Source organism: Coloeus monedula (assembly GCF_965178545.1).
Source record: "Coloeus monedula genome assembly, chromosome: 20".
Classification (NCBI taxonomy): Eukaryota; Metazoa; Chordata; class Aves; order Passeriformes; family Corvidae; genus Coloeus; species Coloeus monedula.
In genome coordinates, this window is record NC_138800.1 from 1,448,249 (window position 1) to 1,470,157 (window position 21,909).

General features: G+C 49.6%; 1 protein-coding gene across 2 annotated transcripts in view; it reads right to left on the reverse strand.

Annotated features, from left to right (window-relative positions):
* Positions 1 to 21,909, reverse strand: part of AUTS2 (activator of transcription and developmental regulator AUTS2) — a gene marked incomplete at both ends in the record, with an annotated part of 761,383 nt that overhangs the window by 49,647 nt on the left and 689,827 nt on the right. For both annotated transcript variants that reach the window (XM_082294494.1, XM_082294493.1), the window contains one exon: positions 16,808 to 16,856. In XM_082294494.1, the coding sequence (XP_082150620.1) occupies positions 16,808 to 16,856 (49 nt within the window). The remainder of the gene's footprint in view (positions 1 to 16,807; positions 16,857 to 21,909) is intronic.

The following is a 21,909-nucleotide window of genomic DNA, read 5'->3' on the forward strand; positions in this document are numbered from 1 at the left end:
CCAACCAATTCCACGTGAGCACAGCAATGTGCAAAGCTGCCACTGAAACAGTTCAATGAGCCTTAGCCTAGAATAAATTTGCCAGATCAGATCTTTACTTGAAAACTGAATTTTAGGAAACTGCAGCTCTTCTTGCAAATCTTTTTCAGGCACTGTGCCCTGTAAAAGAGCCAGTGAGATTTCTCTGACATTCCAGTGGAAGCCTAAGTTTTATCAGGGACTGTAAAGACTTAAAGTCACAGTATAATCTCACCTCCAGGTTCTGGGGCCCACTTCCCTTATCAATTAACCTGTCAGCCGACAGTCGGCTCTAATTAATGAAATCCTTCTTTAATGAAAAGAATTTGCCTTGAGCACAGTCTGTCAGCTCCAGAACCACTCTACAGTCAGGAGCATGTCACAGCAAACCCCATTAAATATCTGCAGAGAACCCAACACCAGCAGCAACCTCACACTCCCCTTGGCTGCTGCAGACACCTGTAATGTTATTTTTCCATGTCTGTACCCTGCTGCCACAGGAGGCTCTTTCCTACACAAAGCTGCCCTTGCATTTGGCCCTGATGCACCTTTGTTCCAGCTGCTTGCAGAAGTTTGTGTATCCACAATCCCAGAGCAGAGAGGCTCCCAGACAAAATCCTAACAGCAGAGGCCTCCGAGAACACCTTTTCTGGGGAATACTCAGTCTGAGGTGGACATTTCTCAAAATGCACAGCAGGAGTCATCCAGAGCCCTGGCTCCAAGAATAAGATTTCAGATTTATTTCTTTTAAAATGACACAGTGACAGACTCTGTGGATTCCAGGGACTTTGAGACTTTATGGACACTCAGCCCTTATGGACATTCAGACTTCACAGACACCAGAGGCCACACTGCCATCCTCTGGAAAAGCCACAGTTTGCAAAGAACTCCCCCCACACCATCCCTGCCCTGGGCATTCCCCAGGTGGGAGGAGACGGGCACAGGGAGCTTTTCCCTGGGAGCACGGCGTTAGAAAAACGGACAATCCCTGTGCTAATGATCCCCCTGCTCCCCGTGGCTTCAAAGGGCCTGGGATCACCTCTGTAATCTTCTGCAAGTGCTAGCAAACAAAATTACAAGTTTTAACGCTACAGGTTCCAACAAATTCCCCTTGCCCTCAGTGCAGCAACAGACTTAAAAATAGATGTAATGAGCAGCTTTGGATCTGCATAAATCCCCTGTGGAGTTCATTAATGATTTCATTTTTGGCAAGACACCATGTCAAATGAGGGAGCATTATTAAAAACATACACAGATATATGTACCTGAGACTGCCTTCCTGCAGATGCTCAGGGAGAAAAGGAGGCTGTGTAATTCTGGTTTACCTTTTAAAGAACATGATTGTAATGGCGTGTAGCTGCAAAGCCTTTTGTTCTCACAACTAATTGCAGCTCTCCAAGGGATGCCTGAATCGGCAATTATTTTTATACTTGAGAAAATGGGATTTGAAAGTTTACCATGGAGTCATGGAGTGGTCTGGGTTGGAAAAGGACCTCAAAGCCCATCCAGTGCCACCCCTGCCATGGGCAGGGACACCTCCCACTGTCCCAGGCTGCTCCCAGCCCCAATGTCCAGCCTGGCCTTGGGCACTGCCAGGGATAAAGGGGCAGCCCCAGCTGCTCTGGGCACCCTGTGCCAGGGCCTGCCCACCCTTCCAGGGAACAATTCCTTCCCCAAATCCCATTCAGCCCTGCCCTCTGGCACTGGGAAGCCATTCCCTGTGTCCTGTCCCTCCAGCCCTTGTCCCAAGTCCCTGCCCAGCTCTCCTGGAGCCCCTTTAGGCACTGCAAGGCCACAATCAGGTCATTCCAGAGTCTTCTCATCACCAACAACCCCAACTCTCTCAGCCTTTCCTCACAGCAGAGCAGCTCCAGCCCTTGGAGCATCTTCATGGCCTCCTCTGGACTCATTCCAACCTTTCCAGTGCTGTAGTTAAACCCCAGCAGCTCCAATCCTGCCGCTGTTTGTTCCTAATCTGCGCAATACAAGGTGAATTATTGCTCCGTGAGGCTCCCATTTCACACCACGGCTGCTGGTGCATGAAATCCCAGGAATGTGCCTGTTGACAAGGCAAGGCTCAGCACGTCCATCACCAAACCACCCTCAGGAAATTCGCTGCTGGCTGATGTGTTGTTGTTGCAAGAAGAGAAAACTGAAACACAGCACGTCAAAAAGTATGTGCTGCCTCCACCTCCCGTTTACTCCTCAGGGGAAAAGGTAAATAGAGTATAAGCAATTTCTTTCTTTTTTTAAAAGAAAAAAAGTCTAACCTGCCTGAGACGTAGGGAAATCATTTACCTTCTGCCTGTCAGAGCAAGTTCTCTGCGTGCTTTTTCCATATCCAAACCAGAGCCCAACAGAATGGATTGACTCCATCTACAAAGGGCAAAGTTTAAGTTGCAGAGTGAAAATGAAAGCCCAGTGATAAACTCTGGGTTTTAAGCAGTGTTTAAGTCCCATGGTTAGCCAGAGGAAAGCAAATAAAACCTAAATATTCAAACGGAGACTGCTAAAGTCTGTTTATCATTTCCTGAAGAATCAGCTCCAAGACAGAATCCTATTCCCTGCCTCCTGTTTGCATTTGGAAATTACTTTATCCATAATATGTTTACTAAAATAAGCAACATGAACACATCAGTTCTGAAAGCAGACTTTTACCCACAAACCAGGCTGATCCCTGAGCTTTGAAGTTTCCACAGCTGCCCTGTTTTTCTTGGCCACTCCTCGTTCTGACTGCTAGCAGCAGAAGAATCATAAAACATTGCAGAAAAATGCTACAGATTCTTTGCCAGAACAAGTAACGTCCCCCCCGTAGCATCTTTCTGAATCATTTCCAGTAACATCACAGTTCTGCTTCTCCCTCCTTCCCCATGCTCTGCTTACCAACACTGCCTGCCTGAGCACAGCAAACAAACACAGGCAGAAACAGCAACATCCTCGTTCCCCTCGCTGGCTGCTGGTACCACCTGGGCACACACTGGGACTGACCTGGCTGAAAATCCCGACCTGCTACTCACCCACAGGCATAAAAAAGGTAACTGTGAAAAAAGGAGTAATTCCAGGATATGTCAGGTTACAGAGCCTCTCACACACTGCATCCACTCTATTTTATCACATTCATTAAATCACATAGGATTAGGAGTATCAGCTGCTCATACAATCCCAGAGTGGGTTGGGTTGGAAGGAACCTTAAAGCCCATCCAGTGCCACCCCAGCCATGGGCAGGGACACCTCCCACTGTCCCAAGCTGCTCCCAGCCCCAATGTCCAGCCTGGCCTTGGCCACTGCCAGGGATCCAGGGGCAGCCCCAGCTGCTCTGGGCACCCTGTGCCAGGGCCTGCCCACCCTCACAGGGGAGAACTTCCCAATATCCCATCTAAGCCTGTCCTCCTTCAGCTTAAAGCCATTCCCCTTGTCCTATCAGACACAGCTGCGCACTCCAAGGCTTCAGGGTGTTTTCCTGCAGCTCCATGGACACCCTGGAGTCCCATGCTGCCAGAGCCCTGGGGGATTTGGGGTGTGCCAGAAGGACAAGCAGAGCAATGCTGGGGCTGTGCTGCCATGGGCAAGGGCAGAAGCCCTGGGGGATTTGGGGTGTGCCAGAAGGACAAGCAGAACTGGGGCTGTGCTGCTGTGGGGAAGGGCAGGAACCCTGGGGGATTTGGGATTCTCCAGGAGGAGAGCAGAGCAGTGCCAGGGCTGTGCTGCCAAATGGCAGCACCCAACACTCCCTGAGATTGTGGGACTGTGTCCCCGTGCCAGGTGCTGGCACAGCCCAGCTGACCCAAAGGGCTGCAGGACACTGAGCACCCCAAAGGCACCGTCCTGCTGGGGACACCGCACTTTTGGGGACCCTGGCGCAGCCATCGCTGCCTTCTCAGGACACATTAACACGTCCAAAGAAAAGAGGTTTCACTGCTTTTGTGTAAACTGCCAGAGCAATCAAAACCATCATCAGAGACAAGTTATTGGCTAATCTAATTTTTAAGTATGCACAGCAGTCAACTTTAAATTAACTGTAATATCAGATTAAAAGGTGAAGACATCGCTTCCTGGCACACCCACAGACCCCCTCAGTGACAGTGTGTGAGTGCCATTGTTTTTTAATTATTATTTCTTCAAATGCCTTTGTTAAGCCTTCGTTCCAAGTTGCCAGCCCTTTACCTGCAGGAAAATGGCAATGACTTGTCCTGGGCTGCTGAGGAGATCATGCACACACCATTCCCAAGCTGTCCCCTGTGTCCCAGCACTCTCTGAAGCGTGGTGGCTGGTGTCACCAGGGGCTGTGCACACAGCAGGCTGTGGCAGCTCGCTGTGCTTAGGGTTTGCTTCACCCCGTTATTTGTTTGTCCCTGACAGACCTGCATATTGAGCAGATACTGTCAAGTTATTTTTGGCCCTTGATACAGTGGCAAAACATAACGAGGCCTTGAGGTGAACAACCACCTTGGCAGCAAGGCACAGAGCTGATGTACTGTTGAAAGGCTGGAGAGCAATTAGGTTATTTGAGCAAGAGGAGATGCTGGACAGGGCATGTGAAGACAGAGAACACCAGCTTAAATATTGAAACCCCACCCCCCTCCCTCAAGTTGTCAGCTAACTATTTAAGCAAGGTGTTAATTTACTGCAGGCTGGATTGTCAACAAGCTTAATTTTTTTATTAATTCAAAAGATGCACAGACTTGTCCCACATGCACACATTGCCCAGCCCTTTCCAGACAAGTGCAGCAGCTTGCCAGATGATTGTTATCACCATTTAATTGTATTACAGTGATTCCCACAAGTCCTGGCTGTGGGCCTGGTGTGCAGAGCGAGGGGCTGTGCAAACAGGGCCAAAGGTGGTGTGTGGAGTGGTAACTTCAGAGTGAGAGTCAGCATCATCAGATACAGAGAGCAGGCACAGAAGCCGATGGAAAAACAGCTCAGTCGAGACCTATCACCCCACGAGGCAGCTCACAGGATGCCAAAGGCATGGAGTGACCTGAGGAGCACGAGGGTAGGGCACAAGTCCTCTCTCCTGCTCTGTGGGTGTCCATGGGACTGGTCAGGGAACCGTGTCACACCCACAGTGCCCCCAAACACACCTGACCCTGCACAGCCCCGGGCCCTGCAGAGGACACCCTCAGACCATCGTGCTGGTCACGCTGTGGGGAGTGCTTCTGACCTGGCTGACTGATCAAACTGGGCTTTATCTATTCAAACTCGACATCACATCCTGTCTGCATCACAGGAAGTGCATACAGCACCTGAGCACCTGGCAGCATTGGGCCATGGTCTTTTAAAGAATCACAGAATCATGGAATGGTTTGGGTTGGAAACAATCTCAAAGCTCATCTCATTCCAACCCCCCTTCCCTGGGAGACCTTCCACTGTCCCAGGGTACTCCAAGCCCCATCCAGCCTGGCCTTGGACACTTCCACAGGGTCACTTTAAGAAGATATTTATTTTTGTAAAATATTTATGCAGATACACCTACAGGAAAACACTCTGTAAGCTAAGTACCCTCCAAGTGCAAATTCACAGGTCACTAATTTGGGTGTAACATATCCAGAGAAACCACTGGCAAAATACAAGAGCAGGTACAACAGCCAAGTTTTAGGAAGGAACACTGACCACAGCATGGAAAAAAAGCTGTTAGACAAGAAAACCGACCTTTGCAACACAGAAACAAGAGTTTTCTAATTCAATCCATCCAGCCAGTCCCTGTTGCTTTACCCTTTAAGTGGTCAAGGATGAGGTTCTGCACCCAAAGGTTATGATTTCTCTTGGAGCCTGGACTGAGCAGGTCACAGGGACCTGTCTGCTCATGTCTGTGGCTGAGGGCTGGCTGTAGATGACAGGACACCTCTCCTGCTGCACAGGGAGCAGCACCACAGACCCAGGGACATCCCCAGTGCCAGTGTGAACTCATCCCTCCGACAGGCAATTGCTGGTGTATTCCGAGGGTTGCTCACCCTGTCTGCAGCCAGACACGACTGTTCAGGTATGAACTGGGGTGTAATGAGCTGGCTGCTCGAGAGCCACGTCTTCAAAATGATTTGGCTGGAGTGGTCTGCTTTAAATGCGTCTGATGCAGCCATGGGATTTCTCTTGGCATGGTGAAAGAGGCTGAACCTGGTGTGCTAGGATTGCTCCTGAGCACGCCCTCGTCCCTGAATGTGTTCAGAGAACCTGGCACAGCCCTTCCATGCTGCTCCTTCCAAAACCCTGACTGCTTTCCATCTTTCCACCCACATGGTAAATCTTTCCCAGATCCCAAAGCCTCTGGAGGCTGTGTATTCATACAACAACAACCCTCACCTTCCCATCAACACCCACTTGACTGGGAGTTAGAAACGTAAGGCTGAACTTCTGGCAATGAATGAAGACCAGAACGAAGACCAAGATCATTCCTCTGCCTTTCCTGACAAAGAGGTGAGGTAAGAGCTCAGGAGTTCACCTCATTTCTTCCTTATGAAAACTACATGGGACCTGTTCAGACCTCAGGAAGATCATCAGGAGAACCTGAAGAACAGTACCTAAAGAACATCTCTCAGATGCAGTAAGATGGAAGAGGAAAGATTCCAGCAGTTCTCTCTCGGGAAGCGTCAGAAACTCAGCATCAGACTTTCCATCCCTCACAGCCTGAAGCGTCTCCTTGCCTCCCTAAGCAAAACACTGGAGGATCATCCAGCTTGGGAGAGCAATTCCCTTAATGACAACAGTCTCGTTATGCTGCCCCAGGGTGCCAGGAGAGCTGGTTTTGAAGTTCCAAAGCTGACCCACCCCTGAGGCTGAGATCCACAGCCAGCACTGTGCTCCTGGCACAGCTTCCCCCCGCTCCCCAGGGGCAGCAGGTCCTGCCTGGCACTGAAAAACTGCCAAAGTCAGATCTTAATAATCATTTATCTCAGCAACACGGGCAAGGAGAAAAGAAAAAAACCCAACAGTTGTTATCAAAGGACAGAACAAACTGGTGCTGAGGTCCCCAGGCAGCTCCCACACCCGCTGAAAGCTGCACAGGCCCCAGGCATACAACCCCCGGCAAAGAACCCAGCCAGCAGCAGCAAAACCAGGGCCTTGCTCATCTGCTTTTGATTTCTAAATGCTGCTTCTCTTAACAAATGAAGTTTCAGTGCTCCTGGGACCAACAGCCTAGCAAATGAACTAAGTATTTATTTGTGGCTTGATTACTGGGCAGACCCATTTCCATGGAGTCGTTTTTCCTTAGAACCCAGCCTGCTCTGCAGCAGCTGTTTTCTATTACAAACCACTCAAATTCCTTTGCCTCCAACTTCCAAAAGTGCCCACTAACCTGAAATAGTTGGAAACTACAGCAAATGGCTGTGGGAGCTCAGCAGCACTTTCACCTCCTCCCTCTCCCCAGGTTCTTCCCCATCTCCCTCACCAAAGCTTGAGCTGGCCCAGGTGGTTCCCATTCTCCCCATCCCCCAAGCCTCCAGACCCCACAATGTTTGTGAAGGACCCTCAGAGTACAAAGTGACCCACAGAAAGGTTCCCACAGAGGCTGGGGGAGAAGGTGGTTTGGCCCATGCTGTGCAGGACTTTTGAATCACTACAGGTGAGGGGGAACAGGAGGTTTGGGGAGCTCCTCTGACTGTGAACAGGAGATTGGAATAAATCAGGTGGCTCTGGAGAGGTCAGGGCAAGCTGTGAGTGTGCCTTGAGCCAGGATTTCAAGTGCCAGCGGAAATCCTGCTGCATTAACACAGACTCCAGCTCTGACAGAGTTTGAATCTTGGGCTGCTGGACTTTTCAACTCTCTCCTGGCCCAACTCTGAAGAGTCTTTAGCAAGTTGAGGTCTTCAGCTCCAAAAAAAAAAAAAAGAAAAGAAAAAGGTTTCTTGGCAACAACACTTTTGGCTTGGAAATTCTTGACTGGGGGTGGGCAGGCCCTGGCACAGGGTGCTCAGAGCAGCTGGGGCTGCCCCTGGATCCCTGGCAGTGGCCAAGGCCAGGCTGGACATTGGGGCTGGGAGCAGCCTGGGACAGTGGGAGGTGTCCCTGCCCATGGCTGGGGTGGCACTGGATGGGCTTTAAGGTCCCTTCCAACCCAAACCTTCTGTGATTCCACAATTCTGTGACAGTCACAGAAGGAGCCCCCTCCCAGCTCCCACCTCGCTCTCCCAGCACATGTAAGCCAAGGCCATTAACTGCTCTGAAGGGCACTTCACTCAGTTTATCTGCTCCTCTGTTTGCCACTTTTTAAGTACACACTGACACTGGCTTTTTTAAAGCACTCGAACACTGCGCAAGGCCCTTTCAGACACACTTGAGGCCTCTCTCAGCCAGTCATATCCGGCTTGGAAAACAGCTCCCGTTACACCGAATAACTGGATGCCTTGGACAACACCAGGACAAGTGGTGATGGCAGCTGAATCCCTGTCCTGATCCTGGGCTGGTCCTCCAGCACTTTGGCAGGGTCAGCCCCTCTGCCCTTGCCCAGGCTCTGCCTCCTCCCACCCCATCTTGCACTTGAGCAACTCAGCTGCAAAAGCATCCTTTTTTTTTTTTTTTTTTTTTTTGCTGTGTTTGGGTTTCTGGTGAGAAATCACTCAGCTCACACTGCCCAACTTTGGTGCCCAAAGCCAGGGGAAAAACCCATGTGGGGAAAAAGGATGGGACCTGCTGGGGACAGGGACAGCAAAATGAGCCTGAGTCCTCCTCATTCACCAAGTAGGGATAGGAAAACAGGAAAGCTCAGTGATCCTGGGTGGCTGAGAGTGCCCAGGGTGTCCCAGGATTTATTCCTGTGGCTCTCATCCAGCAGAGCACTCAAGTAAATGCTGGGTGTTAACAAGTGTTTGAAGTCAGTGGAGCAAGGAAGCATAACACTGAGCTGAAGCCTAAACCAGGACAAAGCAGGCTCTGTTTATTCTGCCCCCTGAGCCCAGAAATGCCCTCTCACAACCCCTTCTCTGAGACTCACAGCATCCCTTCATAACCAGGCCCTGCCTTTTCCTTTGGATAATCTGCACTGAGCTCTGAGAAAGCCAAAAATTCACTAGATTAAAGTCTCATCCCTCACAAAGCCTTCTTTGCCACCAGAAGGAACGTGGCAGCTCTCACTGGGAAGCTTAATTTCAGTTTTTCTGCCTACTCAGACAAATATTATTGCACTCAGGTCATACACTGAAGAGTTTCTTCACATGTTCAGACTCTGTGTTTTTCTAGGGAAAAAAAAAAAAATTGAGATTTTGGAAAGCAACAGTGAAATCTGCCTGTGGTTCTCCACTCCTATTCCCACACTTTGGAAAACAACGACTAATTCACAGAACTTCATGGGCTTTTGTGGGCAGTCTGCATGATAAAATAACATCTGACTTTGTGGGATCATTTTATGTGGAGAAACATTTAAAATATGTCAGGGTGGTGATTAATCATGGAACGGTTTGGGTTGGACGGGACCTTAAAGCTCATCCCATTCCATCCCTGCTGTGGACAGCAACACTTCCACCTGACCTGGCTGCTCCAAACCCTGTCCAACCTTTTTGAAGGCAAAAGGCATTCTTGTCTGGGGGACAGTTGAGAACTGGAAGAAAAAAAAAAAGCCTCTTTGCTTTGGTTTTAAGAGCTTTTTAAGACTTTATTAAAAAAACAACAAAGGAAAAAAAAACCCCACACTTCATATAGACATCCCTGCAAAACTCCTACTGACATCCAGAGTGTCAAGACTGTAGGATGTGGGATATTTTGGGGTGCTTTTTTTAAAAAAATTAACAGTATCTGTCTAACAGCCCTTGCTCAGGCTAGGTAATTGTGCCAAGTGAGGAGGCAGGAGATCCTACAGCAGAAGGGCTCAGGAGGTGACCTAGAGGGTTGGTGACACAGCTTGGTGTTCGGGAAGCCTGGGCAAGCTGTGTACCCCACAGCCATGCCCCAAGCACCCCACAGCCACACCCTGAGCATGCTCTGCACAGCTCTCCTGACTTCAAACCATCTTAGAAAAGAGAAGCTGGTGGTGCAACTTGGATGGTGGCTGGGAATCAACCACTTGTGTCTGAAGGTGAAGTTAATTTATGGCCCACTGCTTCTCCTTTTCTTATTTTATCCTCGAACCACGCAGGGCACACAATGCCCCACAATGTTCCATGGTGCTGCTGGAGGCACCACAAGGGCTGGGGCTGACAGTGGCACATTCTGGGAACGCCCTGTGCTGGCTGTTCCCTCCCTCCAGCTGGGAAAGCTGGGCCCTGTGTGCTCCCACAGGCTTGGAGAGACCCCTTTGGTCCTCCTACAACCCAAGCAAGGGGTTGTGGAACCAGAGTCCATCCAGTACCAACACTAAATGACAAACCCAGTGAAGGAACTCACGCTGTCCAGCATTATCTACAACCACAGATCCATTGTGTGCTGTCCTTGGCTTAACTCCTGGGTTAAACCCGGGTTGAACCCACTCCCAGGCTGAGCCTGCTGGCAGGAGTGGCTCTGCTCAGGTGACACCCTGCTGGTGCACACCTGATGCAAATGTGGCCTCTCCACTGTGACACTGCTGTGCTTTTCCAGTGCAAACGAAATGCATTTGATAAGATAACAAACGCCTGGCAAAGCACATTGAAGCTATGCAAGGGAGAGAACAGGAGGGGGGAAAAAAAATCTTGTATAAGCAGCAAAACAATACAGCTTTATCTAATCTGACCAACTTATTGCTGCTTGTCTGCCTGTGTGTGTTTTACTGACAAAATAAAATAAATTGAATCAGCTCACACACGATAACATGCTCTTTCCTACCTCATACTAATTGCTTGGCTAATTGATGTTTGTTGAACTTTCTCCATTTCATTGAGTGATTAGGTACAAAGCTAACAGTTGACATCTGTAGGCGCTTAACTGGCGTCTGTAATTACTGTTAATGTTAAATAATTGTTAGTTAATTGGAGTGGTAACTGACTGAATAGAATCCAGATTGTGAAGCAAAAAGAGACCTAGTTAAATAAACATACATTTTCAGAGAAAATAACATTTTATTACAAGGGAGAGACTAACAGCAGGCCAGATAGGGGAGGTCTGCAGGATGCTTCGTTTACCAGATCTCACAGCAGCCTCCAGCCTGGACTCCCCCAGCCACAACTATGGCAAGGCAGAATCTCTGTCACCAAAACACTCCTATCCCAAAAATTTTTCCTCATTATTTTGAGCCAGTCAGCACAATTTTACAGCCCAACACTGACGTCTTTCTTGAGAAAATCAAATAGAGGCTCATCTACAAAACAAATATTCCCTCCATATTAGATACAATTGTGCTGGTAAATATTGCCATTTTGCTCCCTAGCCTGGAATAGCTTGACTTTAAAAAAATCCACAGCCTTAAATGAACTCTTGGGGGCACGTGATCACCAACTGACCGCAAAGGGTACTTGATACCAGCCCAAAGGGGCAGAGATGCCCAAAACAACACTTCCAACTTCTCCCTCTGCTGTTTTGGTCAAGAAAAGCCAATGCCTTCAGCCATGCTGGCTGCTTTCTGTTTTTGTTTTGAATTACTGACTTCAAAGTTACCAGTGAAGCCTTGAAAGGCTCCTGTTTTGTAAGTTTAACGATTTAAGAACCTGAAATGTTTTGGAAGAGGCTACTTTGAACTTTGACCTGCTCCTCTGGGCACATCACATTATCCAGTGACCTTTTCCTGCAGCTACAGAGCAGCACTGGGACCCCACAGCTCTGGCACCTCCCAGCACTGAGACCCCACAGCTCTGGCACCCCATAGCTCAGCTGGCAGCCATGGTCCAGCCAAAAAACCACCAGGATGTAGAGGAGAGGGCATGGAAGGGATAGGACTGGAGAGGGGTGGTTTGTGCTTAGGAGATGTAGCCATAAAGGATGCTATTAACAAATTCCTTGCTCCGATAAAGCCTCCCTGGCACAGGAATTGCTGCCCTGCTCTTTTGTGCAGCAGAACAAAGCACCATCTCAAGACATTTATCGACCTTTTTGTCTGCTTCACTCGGAAGTCAGAGTGAAGTGACCCAGCAGCTCCTCTAATCTAACTCAGGGGTACCAGAAACCCGGGCTCTCCAAACCCACAGCTTTTTCCAGTGCTCAACCTCTCCCTAATGAGACACTGAACATCCACATGGAAAATACTGAAAGGCCATTTGAAAGCCACCAAACACCAGCAAACCAGTGATTTAAAGCCACCAGGGAAGCCTCCACTGGAAAGGCGAGGGGACACCACTGCCAGGGTGTCACTTGTTGGGGTGAGCCATCGGAACTGCCACAAAAGCAGACATCTGGGATGATTCAGCAGTCCCTGAGGCCTGCTGGCCTGGGGCCGGTTCCCTGCAGTGCTGGGATTGCTCCAGAGCTCCAAGAGCAAGGAAGGAAGAGGCATTTCAGTGAGAAGAGGCAGCAGGGAGGGCCAACATCCACACAGCAGCCACCCCACAGACTGCAAGCGAGGCTGAGAACACACCCCAAGTGAGTGAGGATGTTCTGTGGATTCCTCCAGACCCTGGACAGGAGGGAGGCAGCCCCAGCCAGTCCCCTGGCACACCGACCATGGTAACACTGCACATGCGCTGCCTGCGTAGCACTGGATCCACTTACATCCAACTCGAGATGCCGTGGGGATGGTTTACTTAAGAGTGAGAGCACCTCTCCACAGCCAAGGATCTCCTGTGAATGGATCAGCAGGGAAGGAATTGCCAGCTTTAGCTCCCTGCTTGTTTACAGCAACAGATGTTGTAGAGGATCCTCAAGAAATGCTTCACCACAGACAGCCAAGGGGAGAAACAACAACACGCCTGTTTTTTCTAGGGCAGGATATTGCTGCAGAGCAACCTAAAAAGCCAGGGCTTGATCTGACTGGTATTGCAGCCACCAGTGAAGCCTCCTAACCCAGATGCCTTGATCTACCTCCAGCTGAGAGTATAAATATTTCCCTGACAGCTGGTGGTGCCACGCAGCAGAAGGATTCATAAAGTTTACATGAACATCCTGTAAACAATTTGAACATAAAAAGCTCTAACAGCCCAATTGTGCTTCTGATCAAAGGCAAACTTCAATATACGGCACAAATGAAAACTTCACCACTTTGGGACTCATTTCTCCCTTCAGGAAAAGCTGTTTTCCAAGGGTACGTAGGAGGGAGTTAACATAAATGAAGCACACAGTTGTAGTAGGAGCTGCCTGCTCTGCAGCTTCAGATGTGTGTATTTAAATTATTGAGAGATAATGGAATTTAATTACGCTGAGAAGTCATGTTGCAAAAATTCATGAACAAACCCTGTACTTTGGCTGGGATTAATGGTGCTGAGGTGAAACTCTCAGAGGGTGAGGGGCAGTTCTGTTCCTTCAAAGACACACAGACTACAAGCAGCAATCCCAAACTGGAAGGGCCATCCCGCAGGGAGCGAGGGAGGGAGAGCAGGAGCTGCAGGCGGGGGATGCTCTCCTCTGCCAGCTCTGCTCCAACTCATTTATTCAGACACTGACAGCTCCTTTGTCAAGTATTACCAAGGGCCCAGACCCTTGGGTGCTCACCTCCCAGCACAGCCACCTGGATTCCCATGGGAACCACCTCCTGGGATAATTTAAGCACTACAAGGTGTTCTTGCCAGAGCCGTGGAGTGCAGGGCTCTGATTCACGACCAGGGAGCACTCATTCAGTGGCAGCTACAGAACCTCCTGCTCTGGGGACCAAGCTCCATCCCTCCCAAATTCCCAGCCCTGCTGCAGACACACTGAGGGCTGGGGACCTCTGGGAGTGGTGGTAGTAGGGAGGTGACAGGGGAACCCCATAGCCCTTTCCATCGCTCGACTCTGACATGAGTCTCAGCCCTGAGGGACCCCAACATCCACTGGCTGCCCCCAAAAGCTCACAGGACCCTTCTAGATTCAGGGGTGCACCTTCCCATTCAGCTCCAAGGGCAGCCAAGTCCCAAATGGGAGCTGAGAGACTTCTCCTCAAGGGTTTTACCAGCTCTCCTAAAGAGGGTTGGTTGGGGGGGGATTTCACTTGGCTCTAGACTTTTTAAATTCTTAGTGTTTCTGAGGGAGGCACTGTTCCACATCACACATCCACACTAATCCATCACTCCTTGAGCCTGAGCACATCTTAAGCCTTGAAGTCCACAACGAAATGACAGAAAGGGGACAAAATGTATATACAAGATCTAAACTGCTTTGGGATTTGTACCTGCTCCATAAATCCATTACTTCTGTAATTTCTGCTACTTCAGTTATAAATAACACTAAATAAAATTTTTAAAAAAGGCAAGAAAAACCCAAGCAGTGTGTGAGCCACGGGTGGTTGTGGGACATCCAAGAGGAGTGGCCACGGACACAGAGGGCCGGACCCTGTCAGCCTGCCCAGCCCTCCCAGCCTGGCAGCTTGGAAGGCTCCATCATGATTTACCCAATGCAAATCTGACCTTTCTTACGAGTGACTTTTATTGCTTTTGGCAAAAGCAGCCGTGGACAACGCAGTGGGGAAGAGCTGGCTTGGAAGGAAACAGCCTGAGCTGTGGAGAGGGAACTTGAACTTGGAATATATCAAACTGACGGCCCCCGGGCACTCAGCAGCTCCCCAGGGCTGGCACTCAGAGCAGGAACAGCGCCCCAGCACCGGCAGAGAGCCCAGCACCTGCCTGCCAGCAATTACTGACATTATCTCCAAACAGGGGAGCTTTTCTGAGCTTCTTTTCCTGATATTTAGTAGTCTGAATGCTAATCCCTTTGACAAAACTGTCCCCTATGCTTTTTCTGTTCTCCTTCCCCTTAATCTCTTTCTCCCAGTGGAAAAAAAAAGAAAAAAAAGAGGGTGGAAAAAAAAAAAAAAGAAAATACCAGCCAGCCTAGTTTGGCCGCACCTGGATTTGCATTGATTCCTCCCTTGTCATTCATGTTACCAACAGGAATTAGCATATGGCTTTAAGGGGAAACTCAGGAGGAGAAAAGAAAGATGCCATTTTGATGGAAATAAGGGGCAAAGGAATAATCTACCATCAACTAAAAAGCTTATTTGTGTACGGTTTCCCAAGCAAAGCTTCGAAAAGCCCATGTTGATTTTAGGCTACACAAAGAAACCCTAATCCTTTCAAGGGAACTAAATCACCAAAGAAAAGTACCTCGGAAGAAAAGGCTCCCTGTCAAGCATGGGTATTCACATCCAAAGGGATGCCACGAATCAAGCTCCATAAGTAAACAGCAATAAGAATGTGGGAAATGTGTTTGAGTCAAAAAAGAAAACCAAAGGAAGAGGAAGAGGGGCCTACTCTTCATCAGTCACCTCCCGGGGAGAAGAGGAGCCCCTCACCCTGGTTACAGGCCTGCGCCAGGAATGCGGATTCACCGCCCAGCTTCTCCTGCCCTGGCCCAGCCCCAAGAAAGGGCTGCTCAAATGCCACAGCTTTTTACAGCAAATTAGCAAAATAAAGATGCAGTCACATGTAGTTTGGGGGCCGGGGGTCACTCCAGACACGCAGCTCTTCCCTTCTAATGGCTGTGCCACCTATTCTCAGCCTCCGGAGGGGCCTGGGGAACCCGTAAATGCCATTAATCACAAAGGATAAATCAGCTTGCCAAGTGAGATAACCTGGTTAGACCACAGAAATAATCCAGACTGTACTTCCAAAGGATGCTAATACATGAAAAACAGGACTATGGATCCATAATGCAATTAAATCCAGGTATAATTCAATATGCAGCAGAAGCCTTCAGAAGCAGCAGCAGATCAGCATGGGAATCCCAAAGGTAACGGGGTCACATTCTGTCCCCAGTTTAACCACCACAGCTTCGTGGAATTAAAAGGCACAGAGAAACACTGCAATGACTCACTGGAGTAACAAACCAAACCCAGGGCAAATACTGAGCAAATCCACACCCGGCCAACAAAACACACCTGAATTTCAAGCGAGTCAAATCTGCCCCTTCTAACGCAAACTGGCTCGAGTGTTCCAACCCCCACCAGATAAAACCCCAGGTTTACAGCCAGAAGCTCACCCTTTTCCAGGCAGTGCCCATGTGCTGCCAGAGAAAAGCAGGACACTGGGGTAAAAACCAGACGCGTTCTCAAGGCTTTGAATTATACTTGTTTGTGCAACTCGTGCCTGGAGCTGATCCCTCCACCCTCCTTGCAAAAACACCAACCAAACCAAAAATGAGAATTAAACCCAAAGGATCCCCAAAGCCTTTCTAACAACGGCGCTCCAGGCCCAGCTCCACACGGCAGCTCACGGGCGCTGATTTAGGGCAAGTTTTCCCTTAATGTACTGTTATATCATTAGCCACTCTGTCTTTGGATTGCTGTTTGGAAGAAATTAATGGGATACTGAATATTTAAATGTGGCCCTCTCTATCATTTATTAACTCTACAGAAAGCACACAGCACAGTAAGCCATGGTTTATGACTATTATCCTGTGAATACTAAACGTTGGCTGGTTATTACTGTCAGCAGTGCAAATTGGCTATTCATAATTCCACGTCTATCATGGAGCTGATGAGTAACAATCAAGTTAAAACATTTTGAAAACTCTTACAGTTATTTAAATGAGCTTAAATTAAAGCCATTTGTAAAATAAACTATTCCCTAATATTGTTATTTAAATTAATTCTGACCTGGCAGGCAATGCATTATTTAAAGCCTATATTTTATATTAAGCAAAGCAATTACCAAGCATACAGAACATGTCTGAAACCCAGAGAAACATAAAAAGCACTAACAAGCTGATTGCGACATTTCTGCAAGACAAGTTACACTCCATCTCCCATTGAAATTGCCATGAAAAGAAACGTGTGGGGGGAAAAAAAAGAAAATAAATCTGTTTGGGATGTGAATTGCAGCCTTACCTTTATTTGTGACAGCGTTGAACAGTTTCTCAGAGCTGGCATCAGATGCCTGAAAGACCAATAAAAAAAAAAAGAAAAAAAAGAAGTTACATTTTCTAGCAGTGATAGATTTCCAAAGGCACGGCGGTGTATTTATGCACAGGCAGAGGTGTGTATATTTTAGGGAAACAAATCAGGAGACAAAACCAGGAGCGCTGGCAGCGGCGGCTCCGGGGGCCGTGTCCATGAGGTGGTGCTGTTTGGCTGTGCTTCGCCGCCCTGCAGTGCAGATTTTTCTTTGGAAAGATTCTATTTCATAAAGAAATGGGGTTTTTCTTCAACATTAGCTGCACAGACACTGGATCTTTGTACTGCCATTATCCAATACGTCCCGACATTGATTTTTGCGATGGAGAAGTCATGATTTCGAACCCGACAGCCCATTCTCGGGAATCTCCAGAACTGCAGATTTCTTAATTAATTTTTAAAGTATTTTTGGGATCCCTGATGTATGAACATTCGATTTTTACCACCTTCAAAGCACTGTTGATAACTTAGGTTAGTAATTTCATAATCTGCTGTTGCAAACTCTTTGAAAAATAAAGAGTGTGTCAGTATTTAGGATCAGTGTGTATTTCCACATCAGCTTTGCCTTCCTCAGATTAACTGATTCTTGACACCTCGCTGTGTAAACTAATAAACCTTTTATTTTCCATCAAGCCACTTTTATCCACAGAGGTTTTTCCCCTTAATATTGTGTTAATAGCTTGTCTATTCCTGCTGTTTCTATGCCAGGGTGCCAGCTCAGCTGTCCACCCATATAAAAAGCTTTATTTCAGTTTCACACAAAACCATTGATCCCCCCCTTGCAGAAATTCCAACGGCACCAAACCAGCCGGGGAAGGGAACACTGCAAACGTTCATTTTATGAACACGCCGAGCCCACGAGCACCAAACACTCAGTTTGTGCCAGCTGTGTGCTGCTGGGTTTGGGCACACACACACACAAACACACACAGAGCCAGCTACAGCTCAAACTTCTCCCACCTCTGCACCCAAAAAAATCCCAGAGCTGTTCAATTCCGAACTGGAGCCTGGATCCAGCCCCGCTGAGAGACAGGCTGCTCTTGGAAAGCACAGGGAAAACGTGCTCAGTAACAAAACACTGCAAACAGGGTTAAAATGCAACACTTGAGAAAGATTTTAATTCTTCCCTAGAAACTGTTTTCTTACTGGATTCAGGAAAAATAATTGAAAATGCTGGTTGGGAAGTGGGCTGTGGGTTTTTTTTTGTTAAAGGGAAGGAATTTCTCAATTCAAAACCAGATAAAAATCACTAGACAATCAACACAAACATTCACTATCTAGACTGCACTAAAAACTTGGATGTGAAACTCCTGATAAATGAGTAGACACGGCTCAGACTGCGCATCACAATGTAGGAATACACTGAAATAATTTGTTTGCCCTCAAGTTAGTGACAGACAAGATTTCTATGATTAATTATTAAAAATAGCTTTATTCTTTTTCAGACTTCTAGACAGATTTTACTAGATTACTGCTGCCTCATTTGAAAGCTGAGCTGGTGCATTTCGTCTCAATTAAATACCTTGTAAACACTGGATTTATTACCCAATGAGGGATTTATTATTCAGTGACGACTTTCTCTAAATTAATGAAAATATGTGAATAATACACAAATTGAAGAGATCAAGAAGGCCATGTGCCTTCAAGAGCAGCCCAGTATTAGTCCAACAAGAGGCTCAATACTTTCCTACCCTTGTCAATCAGCCTGCTTAAAAATAATCTTTCCCAGTGAATTTCAGCTGTTATTGTCTTCTCAAATGCAGCTTTCCTCTGAAGTCAAAACTCTCTGAACCAGTTCTTTTCAGAAAGAAAACCCAATATTAAAACCAAGCAAACTTCTTACAGTTTCAGCTATTACTTTATTTTACTGTTTCAAAACAAAACAGCACAGGGAAGCTCCACGCTTCCTATTCGCTTGATTTTTCCAAGCACTACAAAGAGGGAAACATCCTTTTAAGAAGTTTGCTCTAATGCCGAGCGTAAACCAAGAGATTGCTTTTAAGCCATGGCTTTTCAGGTGCAATCTTTTCCTGTGCTATCGCGCACACCACTCACAAACAGGGCTGTGACACCTGGAAGTGGCACATCTCGAACAAAACGCAGCCTGCCCGAGGATCGCTCCGGAGCAACCTGGCAGATGATTATCCATGTAACATACATCTAAAAAAGGAATTCTTTTACAAAGACAAAGCTCGTCCAAGACCGAAGCTCATTTTGCATTACTGACCACACACAACCGAATGGAAGTGCAACTTGAAATAACCCCACTGCCTGCGATACCATAAAAATAACCCAAATGGTGGCTGGAACAGTGAGATGAACTTGGCCCGCCTATTTTCTTACTTAAAAATTGGAATTTAAATACAAAATAGCAATTAGGGTGAAGTACCGATGATACAGAGGCGAACACAATCTCTGCCAGCAGACACACAGCGTATCAATTTCCATGCAACTATTATTTTTCCACAGCTAGGCAGTCACATCACGCAACAACACTGAAGGAACAAAAAGCCCAATTGATTTAAAAACCCGCAACAACTCAGCACTACCCCAGAAAGATGAAATTCAGTGGCTGTGCAGCGCGGAACCCTGCTCTGTACTGACAGGCATCCGCGCAGACAACAAAGTGCCTTTATGTGCACGGTGGGTGCGATGTGGCCGAACCTGGATGTTCCAGCGGCGGAGAGGGGCTCGGCTCTCCTTTCCCTTGCACCAGCCAAGTGCAACTCTCTTCTCCCCATCTCCCCAGGTCTTACTTGAGCAGCTGATGAGCACTGTCTGCTGGCACCGTGACATTTGGGGACAGCACCGGGTTATCCGGGGTGCTCTGCCCTAGGAGCCCCCTCGGTTTCTCCTGCACAGAGCCGGAGCTGGTGACACACAGTTCCCTTCCTCGCACTTTGGCCGTTTTCCCTTACAAATCCCCTTGTTACCAAGCGCAGCTTAATCCTTTTCACCGCGAAATAAAACAAGTCAGCAATCCCTGGGCTTAAAGAAAAAAAACCCAACAAACCACATAGAAAAAAATGACCTAAAGAGTATTTTTCCCTCACCAAGGAATGCGCTGCCGTTCGAGGGGATGTATGACTAAAATATTTCCTGTCCAGACAGCGCAGCCTGACTCACTGCTGGCACGGCCCGGCCCCGCCGCGGCACTTGCACCGGCCCCGCACCTGCCCGCGGAGCCAGCGCGGCCCCGCCGCTCCCTCCGCCCCGGCCCGTCCCGGGCTGCCCGGGCCCGGCGGCCGCTCCCCCCCGCCGCGGGGCCCCGCAGGAGCCGGGCCGACCCCCGCCGGTGGTTACCTGCTGTCCGGGGGCTCGGCGGGGCGGCCGGCCCGCGGCTCATGGCGGTGCGGGAGGGGCGGGCGTGTGCGGCAACTCCGATCCAGCGCGGCTCTCAGCGTCCCGCGGCCAAACCCCAACTAATCCTCCGCGGGGAACCAACTCCGCGGGCCGGGCGCGCGGGCGGCCGGGCGGGCATCCTTCCCGGGCCGCCGACCCCTTCCCCGCGCCTGCAAGATGGTTCCCGGGAGCAGCGAGCGGAGCGCGGCGTGCGGGGTGCGCGGCGGGCACGGAGCGGGCGCTAATGGAGCGGCAGCAGGACAAAGAAAACCATGTGCGGCGGCGGCGGCCGGGGGCAGCGGCGGCACCTCCGGGTGCGGGGCGGTGCGGGGCGGTGCGGCCGCGGCGCCTCCTCCCTCCCTCCGCGGCTCCAGCGCCGGCGGCTGCGCGTCCCTTCCTCCGGGCGGCTTTTTGGGTTCTCTTCCGCTGTTTGCTGGTGTGTTTGGGGGGGGTGATTGTTTTTGTTATGGTTAAAAAGTCATGCCCGTCCTCTCCCGAGCCAAAGCGGGCTCCCGCCGGGCGCCGTCCCTCCCGTCGCGGCCGCGCTCAGGTGAATTCCATGGGGGAGAGGCAGCGGCCCGGCCCCGGCTCCTCCGGCCCCGCCGAAACAGCCTCGCAAGCCTGTAATCCCCGAGGGGCGGCCGCTCCGCTCTGCTCCGCTCCTCCCGGCCCGGCTGCAGGCGCCGGCCGGTCCCCTCTCGCCGCCGGCTCCGCTCCGCACTGCGCGGCACTCCCGGAGCCGCCGCCGCCGCCCGCCGGCTCCGCCCTCCGCCGCGCCCCGCCCCGCGCTCCGCCGGGGTCCCCGCGGCGGGGGCGGCCCGGCCGGGCGGGGGAGGCTCCGCGGGAGCCGCGCTCCCCGTCCGCCAGCGGCCGGCTCGGAGCAGCCTGCGGAGCTGTGGGGCTGCGCGGAGCCCCCGGCTCGGTGCGAGTGCGATGCGAGGGACCCACGGAGCCGGACAATCCCCCCTGCCCCGGGATGGCGGCACACCGCACACGAACATCAGTCGCTCCACGAACATCACTCTCTAGAGCTCCGCGGGAGGAAAACACGATCGAAAACATCGTATTGCATTTAGCAATTTTGTGGTTCTAACGGAAATTTAATTTTTTTTTTTTTTTTTTAAGTGGGAAAAACCAATGTCCCCAGCTGCAGGCAGGGTGGCCTGCCGGGGACCCGGGCTGCTCGCTGAGCTGTGGTGACTGCCTGAGCCCCCGTGCAGAGACTCGCCTGACTACTTCCAGCACTGAACATTATTGTCAACGGGCAATGGATTTCCCACTCGCTGTAGGTTTTCCTTAAGCGCAGCACACCATTAGTAATGGCCACCGCGGAAAATAAACGCACAGATACATGATGATATAAATGATTATTCACTGAAGCGCGGCACTCGGAGCCAAATGATGTTTCCTGGGAAGATGAGAGGCAGTTATGCACATTGGCACAGTAGCCCCATGCGGTGAGATGTTTCCTGGGAAAGGGATAGGTGCTAAGAGAGGACTTACGGGCTTGCAAGACCGTGCCCAGGGAGTGTTTTCAAGATTTCAAACCTGGAAATGGGTTTCAAACCCATACCGGGCTAGGAGTGCTAATGGAATTTAACTCCCATGGGTTCCACTTGAATTTGAGCTAAATCCTCAGAAACAGAGTTGACAAGCCCTATTCACCCCAACTCCTGTGCCAGAGCTCAGCCTGG